This window comes from Fukomys damarensis, unplaced genomic scaffold (genome assembly GCF_012274545.1).
Source record: "Fukomys damarensis isolate Sample0158 unplaced genomic scaffold, DMR_v1.0_HiC HiC_scaffold_39, whole genome shotgun sequence".
In the NCBI taxonomy this organism is placed as follows: Eukaryota; Metazoa; Chordata; class Mammalia; order Rodentia; family Bathyergidae; genus Fukomys; species Fukomys damarensis.
The window spans coordinates 82,857,799-82,879,846 of NW_022900951.1; the positions used below are offsets into that span (position 1 = coordinate 82,857,799).

General features: G+C 35.7%; 1 protein-coding gene across 1 annotated transcript in view; it reads left to right on the top strand.

Annotated features, from left to right (window-relative positions):
- The window catches only part of Radx (RPA1 related single stranded DNA binding protein, X-linked), a 69,974-nt gene that overhangs the window by 44,829 nt on the left and 3,097 nt on the right, over positions 1-22,048 (top strand). Inside the window, 1 exon segment of the mRNA XM_019206060.2 lies at positions 14,226-14,392. Coding sequence (XP_019061605.2) covers positions 14,226-14,392 — 167 coding nt within the window.

Genomic DNA, 22,048 nt, shown 5'->3' on the forward strand with positions numbered 1-22,048 from the left:
AGAACTACATAGCAAGACGTTGCCTCAAAAGAATAAAAAATAAAAGAATTGAGATTTATATTATAAATTTATGAATAATTGCATACATTTACATATATTCATTGCATAACTTACATATATATTGCACATATATATTATTTAAATTGAAATTGAGATGAAGAAACAGACCAAGTTTTCAGTTCATTTATACCAGGTAGAAAATATAAAATTTGCTGGTCAGTCACTTCCAATTTTAAGAATTATGTTTTACCTTCAAGAAGGTACTTTTCAAAAGCTTGATTAGACTTATAGATGTTGTTAGTATATTATTAGTTCTACTAATACTGTCTCAGTTACTTTCTCATTGCTAAGACAGATCACCGAATACCCACAATTTAAGAAAGGAAAGGTTAATTTTGGCTCGTGGTTTGTAGAGTTTTCAGTCCACAGTTGGCTGCCTCCAAGGCAGGAGAGCATGGCAAGGGTCATAGTGATGGTGAGTAGCAGAGACAGGGATAAAGGGGAAAGAGAAGGTGACAAAATTTCCCGACCATGCTCCCAGTGACCCACCTTCTTCAACCAGGCTTCGCCTCCCAACATCACATTTAGCTATAAACTCCTCAGTGGACTCATCCACTAATGTGTTTCATGTTCCCATGATCTGATCACCACCCAAAAGCTACAGCTACATATACATGAGCCTTTGATAGGACATCCAGATATAAACTATAAAATATAAAATATTTAGCCATGAAATATGAGTAAATCAAAACTTGAGTCCTCTCTTAAATTTGCATTTGACATAAAAATTAGAAACACGATCCAGCTAGCCTTTCATAACTATCTGAAGACCATCCATTTATCTTTTGGAAATCAAGATACAAACCTCCAGGGCCAGGGATTTAGCTCAGTGGTTCTGGTGCCTGCCTTGCAAGCACAAAGACCTGAATTCGATTCTGAGTACCAAAAAATAAATAAAATTTTAAAAATATACAAACCTTCAATAGTAGCATTAGAAACCAACAGTAAAAGAACCCATTACAACTCATCCAATTGTTCAAGTAGACTCTCAACAAGAAAAGATGTATATACTTGAAAGGTGTATCCAAATAATTCATCCTAAACTCAGGAGGCAAATGTCAAGGAGGACAGAAATTATGCTGCTCTAAAGTAAGGCAGGGACGAGGGGAAAAATGAGAACCAAGACCTGTCATGTAAAGGTACAAGATCCCAATAATGAATGCAACTGTACTGTATACCTAAAATGTACCAAGAAACTCAATGAGAAAAAAAAGAAATTATGCTGGTCTGCTTATCTCCTCTAATAAAAGAAAGAAATCAAGATAAGTAAAGGCATATCATTTCAGTGTAGCTATCACATATTGAATTACCTTGATGTCAAGGTGAGTGCTATAACAATACTCCATTATAATTTAAAAGCATTTTAAAGAGAAGGAAGACAGCAAATCATATGAACAAATTTTGTCTTTAAATTTAGTGAAAATTATTTTTTCAGTTTTTATTCTTTATTATACATTTGTAGTACATAATGTGCTCATTCCTTATGCAAATCGGTTCAATTCTTTTTTTCATCCCATTCCAGAGTAACCATGCAGTATTTAAGCTTGCATGTCTGAATTGTTTTCACTTGACATTATGGTCATAAGGAGCATGCATTTTACTACACATGATTTAAGTTAATCTTTCTGTATGGCTGAGTAGTACCCCAGTATGTGTAAATATCACATTTTCTTGACCCATTCATCTGCTGATGGACCTAAAGCATACTTCCAAGATTTAGTTATTTCTTCTTTTGTGAAGTGTCTATTTATCTCAGCGGTCCATTTTTTTAATTGGGACTTTTATTTTGAGAGAGCTAATTTTTGAGTTCTTTATATATTCTATATATTAGTCCTGGGTCCAAGAATAGATAGCAAAAACAATTTCCCATTATGTAGTCTGTACTCACTTCGTCAGGACATATACATTGTGTATGCTATCACTTTACTCTGGTGGTTGTTTCCTTTGATGCACTGAAACGTTTTAATTTGATCTGATCCTATTTGTTCATTCTTGATGCTATTTCTTGTGCAGCTGAGGTTTAGAAAGTCCTTGCCTATACCTATGTCTTCTTGAAGAGTTTTACCTATTTTATCTTCCAGCAGATTAAGTCTTTCTGTTTTAACATTTAGATCTTTGGTCCCTTTTGATTTTTAGTTTATTATATGGTGGGATATATGGTCTAGACTGTTGGTGGTGAACCTATGACATGTGTGCCCCAGCAAGCTTCTTATATCATTGAAAGCTCTAAAAGGTTCACTATCACTGGTCTAGACTCATCGTTTTGCATGTAGATAGCCAGTTTTCCCAACATATTTATTAAAGAGGCTATGTTTCCATATGTTTTTGGCCCTTCTATCAAAGATCAGATAACTGAATATCCTGTAGTTCTCACCAACATTCTCTCTTCTGTTCCACTCATCCAAATGTCTGTTTTGGTGTCAATGCCTGCTGTTATCATTTTTTTGTAATATAATTTTGTAGTATAACTCAGAGTCCAGAGGTGTAATGTCTCCTACTTTGTTCTTGTCAGGTAGGATTGTTTTTGCTATTCTTTCTCTTTTTCAGTTCTATATGAGTTTTAGGACTATTTTCTTTAGTTCTGTGGGGAATGCTATTGGTATTTGAATGGGATTGAGTTCAAACTGAGTGTCAGTTTTGGAAGTATGGCCATTTTGAAAATAGTTATTCTGTCTATCCAAGAACAGGGATAGCTTTCTGTTTTCTTATGCCTTCTGCTTTTTTAGAGGACTGTTATTTTCTCTGTATGGGATATTTACTCCCTTGGATAGGCTAATTCCTATTTAATTTTTCTTGATATCACTGTGAATGATATTGTTTCCCTCATTCCCTTCTCTATGAGTTATTAGTGTACACCATTTATTTGTGTGTGTTGATTTTGTATCCTGCTGTGTTGCTCTGATTTTGGTAATTAATTGTAAGATTATTTTGATGGAACTTTTGGGTCTTCTATTTAGAGGATGGTGCCATCAGCAAATTATAATTTAACTTCTTCCCTTCCTGTACTTATCTCTTTTATTTATTTCTCCTGCCTGATTGCTCTCCTAATGTTTCAAGCACTATAATGGACAGGAATGGTGATAGTGGATATTCTTGTCTTGTTCCTGATTTTAGAGGGAAAATTTTCCCCATTTAATATGATGGTGGCTGTTTCCTTTCATAAAAGGCTTATATCAGACTGAGACTAGGTCCTTTCATACCTATTTTCTTCAGGGATTTTTTTTTATCATGAAAGTATGTTGAATTTTTTTCAAAAGCATTTTCTTCATCTATTGAGATGACTATGATTTTTGTCATTGCTTCAGGTTGTGTGGTATATTAAATTTACTGATTTTTGCATGTTAAACCATCCTTATATCCCTGGGATGAAGCCAACTTGGTCATGATCTGTGATTATTTTGTTGGTTTGTTGCATTCTGCTTGACACTATCTTGAGGACTTTTATGTCTATGTTCATTAAAGAGATTACCTATAATTCTCTTTTTTGGTTGGACCTATATCTTGTTTTGGAATCAAGGTAATGCTAGTTTCCAGGAATTACTTTGTGAGCAACCTTCCCTTTCAATTTTGTTAAACAGTTTGAGAAGTGTTGGCTTTGGAGCTTCCCAAAAGTTCTTATTGAGTTGACTTATGATTCAGTCAAATTATGCCCTTTTCTTTCTTGGTAGTTTTTTTATTCCTGGTTTTATTTCATTGCCTATTATTAGATTGTTCAGGGTTTTTATATTTTCTTTGTTCAGTTTTGGTAACTCATATGTATCTAGGAATCTATCCATTTCTTCTAAATTTTCCAATTTATTGGAGTACAAGTTCTCAAAGTACTTAATAATAATGTTTTGCATTTCAACAGTGTCTATTTTGATTTGACCTTTCATTTCTAATTGTGCTGATTTGAATCTTTCCCTTTTTTGGTAAAATTCATTAAGAATTGGTAAATTTTGTTTATTCTTTCAAAGAATCAGCTGTTTCATGAATTTTTTATTGTTTTCTTAATATCAAATTCATTAACTTCCATTCTGATCTTTTTTTTCAGCTTTAATTGAGTTTATTGGTACATTTTAGGGGTACAGTACAGTTACATTCATTGTTGGGATCTTGTACCTCTACATGACAAGTCTTGATTCTCATTTTTCCCCTTAACCCTGCCCTCCCTTCACCCCCTCCTCCCCTCCCCATCTACAAACACTTTATTTCCATCATTTCATTATCTCACATTTTTTTCTTTTCCCTTATTGCCCTTCCCCTACCCAACCCACCTTCCCTACACCTTTAGCTCCTTTCTTCCCATTTCTAAATGTCAGTAATCTTATTAGGATCTTATGTATTATTGCATATTATTCACACCAGGGAAACTATTCGGTATTTACACATGTGTGACTTCTTTATTTCACTTAGGAGTATATTATAATATCATTCCTTACATTAGATTGGGGTTTGGATTGTTTTTATTTTTCTAGCATTTTGAGGTATATTATCAGGTTATTTATTTGGGCTCACTGTTTTTCTGATGTGGACAGCCACTGCTACAAACTATCTTATTCAGACTTCTTTCCTTGTGTCCTATAATTTCTGGTATGTTGTACTGCGATTATCATTTGATGCAAGAAACTGTCTAATTTCTTCTATGACCTATTGATTGCTTAAGAATGTATTGTTTAATTTCCATGCAGACATATATTCTGTGTTTTTCTTTTGCCAATAATTTCTAGTTTCATCTTTGGCAAGTTTAGAAATTTGGAAAAAAAACCTGGAAACCCAATTTTTCCAGCACCAATTATTAAAGAGGCTAGTTTTCCTCCAGTGAGGCTCTTTGGCCCCTTTGTCAAAGTTAAGGTGGCTGAGTGTTTCTGGAGTTATTTCTGCATCCTCTAATCCATTCTACTTATCCTTGGGTCTGTTTCTTAGCCAGTACCATATTGTTTTATGACAGTAGCTTTTTAGCATAGTTTCAAGTTGGGAATTGTGATACCCCTACCTTGTCTTTGTTGACTAGAATTTCTTTTGCTATTCTAGGTCTCCTCTCATTTCAAATTAATTTTGAATTGTTTTCTCAAGTTCTGTGGAGAATACTGTAGGAATTTCATTTGGGATCACACTGAATCTGTATAACAGTTTTGGAAGTATGACCATTTTCCCCATACTGGTCCTTCTTACCCAGGAGCAAGGGATGTTTTCCCATTTTCTGTTTTCCCATATTTTTAAAGTGGTATACTTTTCAGAGTAGAGGCATTGGATTTCTTTTGTTACATTGATTCCTAAGTATTTCTCTTTTTTTTTATTTTTGAATGCTATTGTGAAAAGAGTTGTTTCTCCAGTTCCTCTCTCAGTGAGTCTGTTGTTCATATACAGGAAAGCTATTTATTCTTGTGTGCTGCATCCAGCTACTCTACTGAATTTGGTTATTAAGCCTAGAAGACTTGTGGAGTGCTTTGGATCTTCTATAAAGAGTATCATGTCATCTACAAATAATGATAATTTAACTTCTTTGTTTCCTATCTTTATTCCATTTATTCCTTTTTCTTGTCTAATTGCTATGGCTAATGTTTCCAAAAGTATATTGAATAGGAGTGGTAAAAGTGGACATCATAGTCTTCTTCCTGATTTTAGTCCAAAGGATTTCAGTTTTTCACCATTTATGATATTGGCTGTTGATTTTTCATAGATGGTTTTTATCAGGTTGAGATAAAAACCATCCATTTCAGTTTTCTGTAAAGTTTTTTTCATGATTGTGTATTGGATTTTTTCAAATAGTTTTTCTGCATCTATTGAGATGATCTTATGTTTTTTGTCCTTGGCTCTGTCAAAATAGTGTATTACATTTATTGATTTGCATATGTTGAACCTTCCCTGCATCTCTGGGATGAATCCTACTTGGTCTGGATGTGTGATCTTGATCTTCTGCATTCTGTTTGACAGTATCTTATTGAGGATTTTTGCATCTATGTTCATAAGGGAGATTGACATATAGTTCTCTTTTTCAATTGGGTCTTTCTCTTCTTTTGGATCAAGGTGATGCTTGCTTCCAGGACCGAATTTGGGAGTATAGCTTCCCTTTCTTTTTTTAATTAATTAATTTTATTGGTACATTTAAGGTATACGGTGTAGTGACATTCATCATTGGAAATTTGTACTTTTACATAATCCATCTTAGTTCTTATTTTTCCACATTCTCCTACCCTCCCTTCAACCCCTCCACCCCTCCCTAGCTACAAAGACTTTGTTTCCATTTTTTATTTTCCTCATGTTATTTTCATTCCCATCTTTCTTTTCCCCTACCCCTCCCATTTCCCCTCCCTTTTAATTTCATTGAAGAGTTTCAATAGTAGTGGCAATAGTTCCCTAAATGTCTTGTAGAATTCAGCAGTGAATCCATCAGGACCCAGGTTTTTCTTAGTTGGTAAGATTTAATCACATTTTTTATTTTGTTGATTGATATTGGATTGTTTAGAATTTTTAGATCTTCTTCATTCAACTTTGGTAATTCATATGTATCTAGAAATCTTTCCATTTCTTCTGTGTTTTTTATCTTACTGGTGTATACATTCTCCAAGTAGCTATTTATGATCCTTTGGATTTCTGCTGGATCTGTTGTAATTTAATCCTTTTCATTCCTAATTGTATCAATTTGGGTTTTTCCTTTTTTGATCACGCTGGCTAAGTGTTTGTCAATTTTGTTCATTCTTTTAAAGTACCAATTCTTTGCTTCATTGACTTTTTATATCATTCTCTTAGTCTCTATTGCATTGATTTCTGCTCTGATCTTTATACTTTCCTCCATTGTATGAGCTTTGGGTTTTTCCTGCTCTTCTTTTTCTAGAAGCTTGAGGTCCATGATTACTTTATTTCTTTGAGATCACTCTGTTTTCCTAATATGGGTGTTCATTGCCCTGAGTTTCCCTCATAAGACTGCTTTCAGTATGTCCTATTAATTCTGATGTGTTGTAACAGAATTGTCATTTAATTGTAGAAACTGATTTCTTTAATTACCTCTGTGACCCATTGGTTATTCAGAAGTGTGTTGTTCAATTTCCCTGTTTATGTAATTCTTGTGGTTTCTTTTGCTATTGATTTCCAATTTCATCACACTATGGTCTGAAATATACAAAGGATAACTCCAATCCCTTTGCACTTATTTAAACATGTTCTATGAGAGAGTTTGTGGCCTATTTTGGATAATGACCCATATGCAGCAAAAAAAATGTGTATGAAACACTGTAAACATCTGTTAAGTCCATTTGTTCAAGTGTTTGATTGAGTTCTAGTATTTCATTATTTTTTGTCTAGTTGATCTATATATTTGTCACAGTGGGGTATTGAGGTTCCCCACTACTATTGTATTAGTGCTTATTTGATTTTTCATGTCTGCTAGTAATTGTTTTATATAGTTGGGCACACTTTGGTGCATATATATTTATGCTTGTCATCTCTTCCTCTTGGATTGTTCCCTTTACAAGGATGTAGTGTCCTCCTTTGTCTCTCTTAATCACTGTTGGTTTGAAATCCATTTGTTCTGCAAAGAGGACAGCTACTCCTGCTTTTTTCAGGTTTCTGTCACATGGAGTGTTGTTTTCCACCCTTTAACTTTCAGTCTATGAATTTCTTTTTGAATTAAGGGTGTTTCTTGAATGCAGCATATTGTTGGATCTTGCTTCTTAACCCATTCTGCCAGTCTATTTCTTTTGATTGGTGAATTGAGACCATTGACATCGATGGTTATAACTAGTTTGTATTGACTTATCCTTGTCATGACCTTTTCCTATTGTTAGATTCTCCTCCTTTGCATTTAATCTCTTGTCTTGCCTGATAAATTCAATCTACTGGGCTTCCTGGGGTTGTGATCCTCATTCTTCCCCTAGGTTATCATTTAAATCTTTTTGTAGTGCTGGTTTGGTATTCATGAAGCTCCTCAGGTGCTCTTTGCCATGAAAGTATCTTATTTCTCCATCAATTTTGAAAGATAATTTTGTGGAGTACATCAATCTGGGATGGAGGTTATTTTCTTTTAGGGCTTGTAATATTTCACTCCAGGCTCTTCTTGACTTGAGGATTTGTGTTGAGAAGTCTGCTGTGATTCTGATGGACTTTCCTTTGTACATGATTTGTTTCTTCTCTCTAACTGCTTATAGTATTTTATTTTTCTGGGTTCTGGAATCTTAACTATTATATGCCTAGATGTAGATGCTTTTTTATTCTTGCTAGTTGGAGTCCTATATTCTTCCTTCACTTATCTCTGTGTAAAATCCTTTTCCCCTGCTTGGGAAGTTTTGTGCCATTCCTTATGTGGATAGTTTTTTATATCATTTGCACTCTCTCCTGTTTCTTCATTTGTTCTAATCAGTCTTATGTCATTCTTCTTTGCACCATCTAGTAGCTGCTGGATTGATTTCTCATGGTCCCTGACTATTTTTAAGAAATCTTTTCTTTTCCTGGTCACTAATAACAATTCTGTCACCTACATCTGATATTCTGTCCTCACATTGGCTCATTCTGATGCATAAATTTTCAGTGGAGTCTTTAATTTCATAGAAATCTGTTTGCATCTGTTTTATGGATTCCATTTGTTTCCTACGCTGGGATTCCATCATGTTCCTCAGCTCCTCTATTTTTAATCTGTGTCTGTGTTAATTATTATTGATGTCTTTCACTATGGTTACAATCTCTGTTGTTATCTGAGAAATTTTTTCTGATTTCATTTTTTCCAGATCCTCTTTTGTTGACAGTTCAGGGAGTCCAGGTGTTTGAGTATCAAATTGTTCTATCTCATTGCCTCTTGGGGATGCCTTAGGTAATCTGTAAATTTGGTTCTGAGTCTTGCTTGCGTATCTTCTCATTTCAACAGATGCAGCCTGCTGCACCTTTGTTGAGGTAACTTTTTGCTCATCCAGTGGGCTTCAATTTTCAGCAAGCCTCAGAAGCCTTCTCTTTGCTGCTCACCACTACACCAATTTCTGGTTTCAGAATGGTGGCCTTCTGTATTCCTATGCTGTGCTGTTATCTGGGCAAAGATCTGGCTGTGGCCTGCACACACTTTGGACCAGATCTGGGCTTGCTTCTCTGACTGAAGCCTGCCCACCTGTGTAGCTGTTCTCTGGGAGGGCCTTTAGCTGGAAGCTATGCACCTGAGTCACTGGTGTCTGAGCAGGCTTCTGGCTGAGATCTGCATGCACTTACCAATGGTATCTGGGCCAGCCTCTGGCTTTTGCCTGTGTACCTGCATAGCTCTTTTCCAGGTGGGTTTTTGGCTGGGGCCAGGGCCCACACTGCTGGTATCTGGGTGGGGCCCTGGCTGAGATCTGGGTACCCACACCTCTCTGGTCCATGTGGGCTTCATGCTGGGATCTGTGCTCACTTACTGATGGTATCTTTGTGAGCCTGTGGCTGTTGCCTGTGCACCTGTGCAGCTGTTTTCCAAGTAGGCTTCTGGCTAGGGCCTGGGACCTAACCATTGGTGTCTGGGCATGGCCCTGGCTGGGACCTGTGCACCTTTGCCTCTCTGGTCCACAGGAGCTTATAGCTCCTGTAAGCTTTCTGCTTTACTACTCACCCTGCCTTGTGTATTCATTCATGTGGGCTCTATTGTCTCTTTGTAGGATATTCTTGGGAATGTTTTGGAATGTTAGTTTACTAGTCATAAATTTCTTAAAGTGCTCTTCATCATGGAAATAACTTATTTCCCCATCAGTTTTGAAAGGTAGCTTTTCTGGGAATATTAATCTGATTTGGAGGTTGTTTGTTTTAGGATTTGACACACTCCAAGCTCTCCTGGCTTTTGAGGTATGTGTCAAGAAGTCTACTGTATTTCTAATGGGTTTACCTTTGTAAGTGATTCATTGCATTTCTTTCATGGCTTTTAAGATTTGTTCAACATGTTGGACTTTGGGGATTTTCACTGTAGATATGTCATGCAGAAATTCCTTTTTGATCATGACAATTTGGGCTTCTATATGCCTCACTTGTCTGTATATTTAATTCTTTCCCCATATTTTAAATATTTTTCTGCTGTTATTTCTGTAAACAGGTTTTTTATGCCATTTGTTCTGCCTTCTGGTTTTTCACTAATTCCATTTAATCTTAGATTAGTCTCCTTTGTCTTATCTAGCAGTTATTGGATTCATTTTTATGTTCTCTTATTGATTTCAAGGTATTTCTGAATAATTTGTCACTGACATCAGCCCTGTCTTCTAATTCAAACACTGTATTCACATTGGTGACTTTCTTTAGAATTTTTAGTCTCCTGCATTTGTTTGGTACCATTTCTTGGCCTCAAATTCTTTGAAAAACTGGTCAGTTATATTTGATATAATTTTGTTTAGCTTAGCTAACTTTTTGTTAGTCTTCTGTAAACTCATTGATCATTTTGTTTTTTAAGTCCATTATCTGTCTAGTTACATCTTCTTTGTGCTTGCCAAGCACCTTCTTGATTTTTTTTAATCTCCTATGTTAGCATTTTGATTAAATGAACTGTGTAGCTTTTGAATCCTCTCAAAATGAATGCCTCAGGGACCTGCTTTGTGAATGTTTGATGTGTTAGAGTGATTTTGTTGCCTTGTTTTCTCATGTTTTTATTGTTGCTGTGTTTTTTGTTTGTTTTGTGCTGAGGTTTGCAGGGAACTCTAGTCAAAAGACTTTGTTGATAGTATGAAGATTTCTTTAGCTAATGCCTACTTTTCAGGAATGCCCCCACTGGTTTGTGACTAGCTATAGGCCTTTGACTCTGTCCTGAGATCCAAACAACTCTGTTAATTTTGAAGAGGAACATTCAGTGTAATGGAGCTAGCACCCAGTTCTCTGGGAATGGACCACAGTATTGTTACTGGCACAAAGGCAATTCAGATATTGCTATACAGTAAAAAATCTACTAATAGCAACAACTGTCCCACTCTGGCAATAAAAACTAAATCAGCAACAATAATAATGTCAAAGCCAAACTTGATATTGACATACCATAAGAACCAATAATGTACTCTTTTACTATAGAAAAGAGATACATACTGATTATATAAACACTTAGGCACAACAAATATTGACATACAGTAAATATCTACTAAGTGCAACAAATATTTCTCTATTAACAATCAATAGTAATAGCATAGAATTAACTAAAGATTAATAAAACTTAATGGTTATTCTAGTAAAGATAGAGGGGACAGAGAATGAGGGACTGAAAGAAAAACTTGAAAATTGAAGCAACAGAAGATGAGAAGGAGAAAATATTCATAAAGAATCCTAATATCCTAATAAGAAGTAAAAAAGTGATCAAATTAGGTAACAATAATAGACAAAAACAAAGAAAAATAAAAATAAGAAAAAGAGAAAAAACAATCAAATAATGGAAATGAGAAAAAAAATCAATGGAGAAAAATAAAAGAAATGAATCCCAAAAAGAATTGTTTTCTTCTGTATATTTCAATGAATGGCTTCTTTCCAGAACCCACAGTTTTGAAATCCTGCAAGTTACAGTTTTCATTTCCTAACTTTATGGTATATAGTTTTGCTCCAGAAGTCCATCTCTCCATTCCCCTCCCCCAGCTATGGCAACAGTTCAAGCAAGACATATCCTTTCTCATGTTGATAGATGTGGAAAACAGTCCAACTTCTGATCTGTCCTGCATGTAGGTATCAAGGCAAGAGTTCAAGCAGACAGCTGTATTTAATACTAGCACTTTCAGACCCAGCAACTTCTGAAAGCCCCATGCCAAGCCTAGCTTCTCTCCACGGAGTCGGGCCCTGGGTCATCCCCTGGTCTAAGCTTTAAATTCTCAGGGGAGGGGTCTACGTCTAGCCCACTCCCTGTCCACAACTATCTTCATGGCTGTCTCTTATCGATTTACTGTAAGATGGGAACACTTGGCACCCCAAGGCAAAGCAGTTTTTTTGTGGCTCACCCTTAAACAATCAACCCCTCCCTAAAACAGCACCTGATTAAACACTCTGGGATTATGGTGGGCACCGTGCTGGATTCCTTCTAGAACTGTAGCTGCAATGTGAAAGGAGTCACTTGCAGAATAAAACCCCAGGCTGTTTTTGCAATTTATAATAGCCGTAGGCTTTTCTTGGGTCTTGTGCTGCTGGCATGGTCCACTGTTTCTCCCTGGAGCTCCTCACCCTGGGGGCTTACATTGTGATGGTAGAGATATATTCCTCTTCCCAGGAGCCAGGGGAAACTTCCAGATTTCTTTATTGTCTTCTCTTTTAGTCCACTTTGCCAACTTCTGTGTAGCTTCTAATTTCCATTCAATTCCCTCCCAATTCCCCAAGATCTGTTTCTTTTATTCTCCTAGCCAAGGAGAATATTAATATTTATTACTATCCAGATGTCTGCATTCCAGGTCTCAGAGAGTCCATTTTGTGACTGATTGCTACTCTGCCACTTTGGTCTCTGATTTCTTGATGACAGCCATTCTATCTGGAGTAAGATGGAAACTCAGTGTTGTTTTAATTTGCATTTCTCTGCAGAAATGTTGAACATTTTTTCACGTATTCATTGCCCATTTGTACTTCAGGAAGGGTTAAATTTTAAAGTGGTCAACATAAGTCTCTCTGAGAAAGTAACATTTCACCAGAAACATGATGGAGGGAAAGGGACAAGCCATATGTTTAGCTGAGGGAAAAACACTCCAGGCACAGGTATGGCAACTACAGAAGCCCTGAGCTTATTACGCAAACATTTGCTCTCTGAATTCTAGTTTTACTCAAACAATTCTACTTTCACTAATCATTTTGAAGCTAAATTTACAGTATTTTATAATTTAGAAAGCAACCCTAATACCAATAATACTGATAAAAAATTGTAAGGCATTTTTTTTAACATTTGCATGTTGGCATATATCTTGTGCTCATTGAGTACATTTAATACATTATTTTCTTTTTATAATAACTATTACTTTATAACTTTTCTAAGAACTATTAGGGTCTATCATAGAGTTAAATTTAGTCTTACAATCAAGAAAATAAGATGCCATAATGTGCATATCCACAGGAGTTTTGCAGCATTGATAAAGTTGTTGGATGTCTATAGTTCTTACAGTACTGAATTGGAGCTGCAGGAATTTCTAGATAATATTATTACTTTAGTTTATGAATACCAAACTTTAGTAAGCCTTAAAAAGCTTTAAGTTATGTTTAATTGCATCTTAAATTTAAGCTATGGAAGTTAGTGTTATTTGCTCATAAAAATCAAAGGACTTGCATTCCCCGATCAGTTTGCAGCTTAACAAGAGCTTTACCCATTATTGCACTGTACTCAGTACTTAAGAATCACTGTAAGATTTGATAGGAGAAACATTAAGGACATGGAATCTAGGTGACTGAATATCCAAGAAGAGTGAAAGGGTTAAGGTTAATGTCTAGTTTTCTGGTTCAAGTGATTGGGTGGAATTCTTAGTTTTAAAACTGTGCTCTATGTTTGTTTACTTTTGCTCCCTCCAACTGATCTCCTTACTCTGGTCTAGATCATTGGCTGGTGCTACTCCCTGTCCTGCCTGAAAGGCTCTCCTTTCTGTTACTTAAATGCTACTCATTATTCACTGCTTAGCTAAACCCCTCGTTTTCTTCTTAAAAGGTTTTTTTAATAGACCCTTTCTGACACTGACCCATATAAAACAGTGACAGTCAACGCTCAGGATTCACTCTTACTGTTTTCTCTTACCTGTTTTCAACTGAAATCTTTTATTATGCCTCATGGTGTGGATGAACCTTGTCTTGTGTGTTTGAGGACAAATATGGGACCTAGCTGCTACTGTGCCTGACCTTACTGGAATTACATATCCATAAATGAAAATAACAATAAAGGAACCAGTAGTCATCTCTGAATTCTCCTATTCCACAATGGTACCTATAATGAATAACCAAGGAAACAGCCTATATATCTTCATTTAATTGGCCAAGTTATCCTCTGGATAGGAAGACATCAGTCTTCCTTTGGTAGGGAGAACATTTTCAATTTTTATTTCTGGCAGTGGTGACAGGTTGCACTGAACTGTCTCCTCTTTCAACCAATAGCACATATTTATAAATTGTTTACAAAGCTGAGTTTCATAGCCAGTTTGGAAACCTAGATTCTCCCAAGTCAGAAGCACTTGTTAAGATCAAACCAGTAACTCAACCTTATTAGCACGAGACTGAGACATTAAAATTTCAATAATGTGTGATTTTTCTCCAACAAGTATGAACTGTGAGATAGCAATTGATGCTGCATTCCTACCCATGTATTGCTCAGAAGATATCCAGACATCTCAAAATAACATGTTGTTGAACTGCATGAATTATGGCTATGTATATTCAGTAGCAGTAACTGGCAATGACCAATTGCCAGGCCCTAGAGCACTTGCAAGGCAATTTCAATGCTTTTTTCACTCAGAAAGAAAAATATCATAAACAATCTTGGCCTTTTCTCTTTCATAGTATACTATTACATAAACAGTTCTAGCCTTAAAATTTAATGTAGTTTAATTTCACATTTATTTAGTATATGTACCCCAAAACTTATCAGTAAGAATCTCTCTTTTAAGTGACATGAACAGCAGGCATTTTTAGACATTCTGAAATGTAATTCTTGCATCAGACCAAATAGTATGCACATAAAGCAACAGAATTCTTCATGTGGCTCCTTTTAACTCAGGGGAGAAAGTTTGTCTTTTTACTTTGTAATTGCCTGAAATCACAATTCCTCCATACTACAACGCAGTAAAATTGTTTTTCCTTATAAATGTTTAGTTATTCAAGTGCTATGCAATAAATTCCTTGAGGACTGCTAAGAGTGTATGTAATCCTCATAGAAAATTCTTCAAGCAATTAACTGTTTAAACTACTTTATAATATAACAAAATTTACCTTTTTTTTGGTACCAGGGATTGAACTCAGGACCTCACACTTGCCAGGCAGGTGCTGTGCTGCTGAGCTACATCCCCAGCCCTATAACAAACTTTACATTATTTCTATATACCTATGAATTATCTGTCCAGTGATAATTATCCTATTCATTTTCTGTTGTTTGCATTTTCTAAGCATGTAGTAAGGTTTACATCAGTTTTCAATGAGTTTATCAAGATAATACATTTAAAGGGGCATCTAAGAAAGCCTTTATTTTCTTGGTATTTTTAGTAGATCTTTCTAAACTGATGAAACACTGGAGTGTATTTTGTTTTTTGTTTTGTTTTTTAACAAAACTTATGAGCTTTGCTTCTTGATGAAGTAACTTTTGACAGTAATGTTATGCAAACTAAATTTGAACATGAATTATATGAGAGGAGGTTCTTTATTTTTCCATCTTTCATCTTAGAAATGATATATTAGTTGACTTTAACATTATTTCCTATATTGCATCTCCTTGGCCTTTCATCAATTCCAAAATTCTACTAGTGTCTGACATGTCATTTAAATATTTGTGCATTAATGTTCTTATTTTATGTAATAACCACTTCTATCACATGTCTTCTGTTATATGAATATGCTGTTGTTGATATAAAATATTAAGTGAGAGTTCTTGCCTATCTATTTGTTGCTAGTGCCAATATTTTTCCATTAGTCACTAGCATGGTAACATAAAATGTACCTAGCTCCAGTCTCCTAAAGTAGTTAGTATTTGGACTTGAAGAACAAGAATCACTGAGGAATAAAAGTAAAGTAAAAATCATAAAGAAAAATGGTTCATTTTGAGTGAAATATCATGTTTTTCATGTATAGCATTAATAAAATAGTGTCCATTTTCTCTTTACAATTGTTCCTGAGCATTTTACATGTCTCAGTTAATTCTATTTTGTTGTTGTTGTTATTGTTCATTGAGTTTATTGGTACATTTTAAGTATACAGTACAGTTACATTCATTATTGGGATCTTGTACCTTTACATGACAGGTCTTGGTTCTCATTTTTTCCCCTTGTCCCTGCCCTTCCTTCATGCCTTCCTCCCCTCCCCATTTACAAACACTTTATTTCCATTTTTTTCATTTTCTCATATTTCCCTTATTAACTTTGCCCTACCTTTCCCACTTTCCCTACACCTTTAGCCCTTTTCTTCCCATTTCACAATGTCAGTTATCTCATTAGTCTTTCCATTTTCTTATATCCTCTTCGATCTCTTTTTTAAGAGTGCTGTAGTTTTCAGTGTAGATGTCTTTTGCTTCTTTTGTTAGATTGATTCCTAGATACTTCATTTTTTTTGGATGCTATTATGAAAGAAATTGTTTCCCTAAGTTCTCTCTCAGTGAGTCTGTTAATTGTGTACAAGAAGGTTATTGATTTTTTGGTGTTGACCTTGTATCGTGCTACTTTGCTATAAGTGTCAGTTAAATCTAGAAGTCTTTTGGTGGAGTTTTTTTGGGTCTTCAATGTAGAGTATCATATCATCAGCAAATAATAACAGTTTAACTTCTTCCTTTCCTATCTTCATTGCTTTAATTTGTTTCTCTTGTCTAATTGCTATGGCTAATGTTTCCAGAACTACATAAAATAGGAGTGGTGATAGTGGGCATCCTTGTCTCATTCCTGATTTTAACATAAAGGTTTTCAGTTTGTGGCCATTTAATCTGATGTTGGCTATTGGTTTTTCATAGAGAGCCTTTATTAAATTGAGATATAGACCATCTATTCCAGTTTTTTGCAGGGCTTTTATCATGAATGGGTGTTGAATTTTGGCAAATGTTTTTCTGCATCTATGGAGAGGATCGGGTGGTTTTTGTCCTTGACTTTGTTAATATAGTGTATTACATTTATTGACTTACGCATATTGAACCAACCTTGTGTCCCTAGAATAAATCCAACTTGGGCAGGATGTATGATCTTCTTGACGATCCTCTATATTCTATTTGCTAGTATCTTATTAAGGATTTTTGCATCTATATTCATTAAGGAGATGGGCCTGTAGTTCTCTTTTTTAGTTCCATCTTTCTCTGGTTTGGGCATCAAAGTGATACTTGCTTCCTGGTATGAATTTGGAAGTATTGCTTCCCTTTCAATTTCATCGAAAAGTTTGAAGAGCAATAGCAGTAGTCCTTCTCTAAATATCTTGTAAAATTCAGCAGTGAATCCATCAGGACCTGGGCTTTTCTTTGTTGGTAAATTTTTAATTACATTTTCAATTTCACTGATTGTAATTGGGGTTTAAAATGTTTTTATCTTCTTCGCTCAACTTTGGTGATTCATAAGTATCTAGAAATCTATCTATTTCTTCTGTGTTTTCCATTTTATTAGAGTACAGGTTCACAAAATAGGTATTAATGATCCTCTGTATTTCTTTTGGATCTGTTGTGACTTCTCCTTTTTCATTCCTGATTGCATGGATCTGAGCCTTTTCTTTCCTTTTTTTGATAAGGTTAGCTAAGGATTTATCGATTTTATTTATTCTTTCAAAAAACCAACTCTTCGATTCATTTATTTTTTGTATCATTTTCTTAGGTTCCATTGCATTGATTTCTGCTCAGATCTTTATAATTTCCTCTCTTGTTTGAGTTTTGGGTTTTTCTTGCTCTTGTTTTTCTAGAAGTCTAACATTCATCATTAGGTTGTTTATTTGAGCTTGCTCTGTTTTCCTAGTGTGGGCATTCAGTGCTATGAATTTTCCACGTAGAACTGCTTTCATTGTTTCCCATAGATTCTTGTAAGTTGTATTGGCATTTTCATTTATTTGTAAAAACTGCCTAATTTCTTCATTAATTTCCTCTGCGACCCATTGATTGTTCAGGAGAGTATTGTTCAATATCCACATGTTTGTGAAGTTTCTACTGTTTCTTATGCTATTGATCTTCAGCTTGATTGAGCCATGATCTGATGATATACAGGGGATAACTTCGATTCTTTTGCATTTTTTCAAACCTATTCTATGAGCTAGTATTTGGTCTGTCTTGGAGAATGACCCATGTGCAGCTGAAAAGAATGTATATTCTGATTTTGTGGAGTGGAACACTCTATAGAAGTCTAATAAGTCCATGTGTTCAAAAGCTTGGTTCAGTTCTAGTATTTCATTGTTGATTTTTTGCCTAGATGATCTGTCTATTTGTGTTAGTGTGGTACTTAGATCCCCCACAGCAATTGTATTAGTGCTTATTTGGCTTTTCTGTTACTTAATATTTGTTTTATATAGTTGGGAGCATTAATATTTGGTGCATATATGTTTATGATTGTCATCTCTTCCTCTTGAATTGTTCCCTTTATAAGGATGTAGTGGCCTTCTTTGTCACTCTTAATCAGTTTTGGTTTGAAATTTACTTTGGCTGTGAATAAGATTGCTACCCCTGCTTTTTCTGGGCTGCTGTCACATGGAGAATTTTTTTCACCCTTTCACTTACAGTCTATGGGCTTCTTTTTGCACTAGGTGTGTTTATTGTATACCACATATTGTTGGATTTTGCTTCTTAATCCATTCTGCCAGTCTATTTCCCTTGATAGGTGAATTGAGGCCGTTGACATTGATGGTTATAATTGATATGTACTGACTTCTTACTGCATATTATTGTCCTTTTGTTGACTCTTTTTAATTTTTCGCCTTCTCCTTTTGGTTTCTTGCCTTGCCTATTTTATTTGCTCCGTTGGGCCTCATGGTGTCATGATCTTCATTGTCTTTTTCTAGGATACTGTTTAGAATTCCTTGTAGTGCTGGCTTGGTATTCATGAAGTTTCTCAGGTGTTCTTTGTCATGGAAGTATCTTATTTCCCCATCCATTTTTTATTGAGTTTATTGGTACATTGTAGGTGTGCAGTACAGTTACATGCTTTACTGGGATCATGTGCAAAAGAGAGTTTTGCAGGATACATCAGTCTGTGTTGGAGGTTGTTTTCTTTTAGGACATGAAATACCTCACTCCAGGCTCTCCTTGACCTGAGGGTTTGTGTTGAAAAGTCTGCTCTGATTCTGATGGGTTTTCCCTTGAATGTAATTTGTTCCTTTTCTCTTACTGCTTGTAGTATTTTGTTCTTCTGTTGGGTTTCTGGGATCTTGATTATTATATGTCTAGGTGTAGATTTTTTTATCATGGCTAGTTGGAGTCCTATATGCCTTACTGATCTGTATGTCAAATTCTCCTCTGTTTGGGAAGTTTTCTGTCATTAATTCTGTGAACAGCTTTTTAAAGTCATTTGTATTTTCTCCTCCTACTTCATGGATTCCTATCAGTCTTATGTTATTCTTCTTTGCATCATCTAGGAGTTGTTGGATAGATTTCTCATGATCCCTTACTGTTTTTAAGAGACCTCTCTTTTCATGTCTGTGATCCTATCTTCTATATCTGAGATTCTATCTTCTCATTCTTTTATTCTGTTGCATACACTTTAAATAGAGTTTTTAATCTCCAGCATTTCTGTTTGAATCTGTTTAATGGATTCCATTTCTTTCCTATATTGGGCATTCATTGCTTCCATTTGTTTCTTATGCTGGGCCTTCATGGTTTCTGGCATGGTCCTGTGCTCATCTATTTTTTTATCAGTTTCTGTTCTAGAGTCTCAAATCATGACTTTCATTTTGCTCACCATCTCTATGGTTATCTGGGAAATTATTTCTGTTTTGAAGTTTTCTAGAGCCTGATTGATCTGTTTTGTTACTTTCTGTACTGGGAGTTCTGAGTGTCCTGGTAGTTCTCTATCAAAATTTTCATCCTCCTTTGCCCTACTGTTTGCCATTGGTGAACTGGAAGTCTGTCTTTGTGTCTTGCTTAAGTGTTTTCTCACTTTTATTTTTGCTGTTGGGTTGTCCTTGATTCAATCTCTGGGTTATTAAATCTTCCTGATATTGTTGCGTTTTAGCTTTTGATTCTCTAATGACTCATAAACATTCTCATTTTCATAATCTCAGAGAAAACAAATCATTAAATCAATAACAATCTTTTATCCCATTTGATACAATCAGCAACACAATAGGATCAAGCACAACTTGCAAATTGACCACTTGTGCTAGTCATTAATCTATCACCTTTAAACCATGTGAATTAAATTAAAAATCAAGAAGCAGCTCAAAATATGTTTGCGGTGAATAGACTTTTCAATATAGCATATTTCCATTTAGGATGGTAACTTAGACATATTAGGATGAGAGGAGTAGATAAGTAAAAGAATTGGAGAAGGTTTCAAGTGAAGCCAGAGGACATAGAATGACCACACAATCTTTAGGAAACTGTGAAATCCAAACGGGATAGACAGAGTCCAAGTATAAGGACAAGAATATATCTCGTTAACAGTAATAGGGGCTTACTTTCCCTTGAAACTATTGACACAATAATGAGGTAAAATGACAGAAGAAAAGAACATAAAGAAAAAAGAAAAATTATAAAAGAAGAAATTTGAGTTAGGGCAGGAGTAGGAACAGAAAGGGAGATGAGGGATAATATGGTGGAGCAAGAGACTGAGTTGGAGAAAGAGGACTTAAAAAAGAAAGAATTTGCAGAGTGGAATGAGAAAAAGAAAGAAAAAAATGAATTTGAAGGGCCTCTTTTAGAGTATCTCTGCTGCCTTAACATACAACATGCCCAGCCATGTACAGAACCAAGTCCCGTGATCTCAGCTAGCCGATGGCAGACCCCCACAATGCAGACTGACCTCAGGCCACAAGGCCTAGATTGAGTTCCCCGATCTGCAGGACTGAACTCAACACAGTTCTACTACAAGTTTCCTTTGCCCTTTCTTTGAAGATGTTCAAAGTTGGGAGCTCAGAAAAATACACTTTATTGAGCACCTGTGCCTCTGCAGAGTGGGTCCAAGGACCGGCAAAATCAGGATGTCCGAGAGCAGTGTGGGGCATTCAGGGGCTCCTGCACAGCTACCTTCCTTGTGCTGGAGCTGATGACCACGCAGGCAGGGAAGGATGTGGCTACCCAGTCCCACCTACTGGGCCCAAGCAGGCCGGAGGGAGAGCAGATCTCTGAGCAGCCTTCTCAAATCTCACCTTCCTTAGTTAATCCTATTAAGAACCTTACAAAATGAACATTATTATTCTCTATTTATAGGTAACTAGAATGAAAATCAGAAAGATTCACCAATACAGTTAACAACAAAAATTTGAAGATGCATCTGTGTGATTCTGAACTTTTCCATTCCATTCACAATTCTAGGCTGAAAAGTAAAGAGTTACAGAGTGGTGTAATATAGTGATTCATGGTACAGCACTGGCATCATCCTTCATATGTTTCTATGGATTTATTTATATTACAAAGACTACACGTTATTTTAGAATTCAAACAGTAGATAAATGTATTCAGTAAAGCTGAAAATTCCCCTGCTTGCTTTTCCATTTCCAGCCACTGCTACTAACCTACCTACCTACTCTCTGGAGATAATCAGCATTATTTTAGTCCTTACTGGTCATTCGAGAGCTGCAGATGAAAACAACACTAAGATTCCACCTCACCCTACAAAGAATGGCTGCTATCAAGAAATCACATAATAACAAATGTTGGCGGGGTTGTGGGGAGAAAGGAACCCATCTCCATTGTTGATGGGAGTGCAGACTGGTGCAACCACTATGGAAATCAATATGGAGATACCTCAAAGAGCTGGGACTAGAGGTTCCATTTGACCCAGCCATCCCTGTGCTGGGTATCTTTCCAAAAGAATTAAAAGAACCATACCACAGTGATATAGGCCCACCAATGTTTATAGCAGCACAGTTTGTAATAGCTAAAACTTGGAAACAGCCCATTTGCCCATCAGTTGGAAACTGAATAAAGAAGATGTGGTTTTTCTATAAAATGGAATACTACTCAGCCATAAAGAATGAGAAATTAGAGTCATTCATAGGAAAACGAATACATATTGAAGATATACTCTTAAGTGAAATAAATAAGTCACACATGTGAAAAACTATAATATTACACAAGATCCTAATGGGATAATTAATAAAGTGAAATAGGAAGAAAAGGGCTAAAGGTGTAGGGAAAGTGGGAAGGTTAGGGGAAAGGTAATAAGGGAAAAGGAAAAAATATGAGAAAATTAAAAAGTGGAAATAAAGTGTGTGTAAATGGGGAGGGGAGGAGGGGGTGAAGGGAGGGCAGGGACAAGGGGAAAAA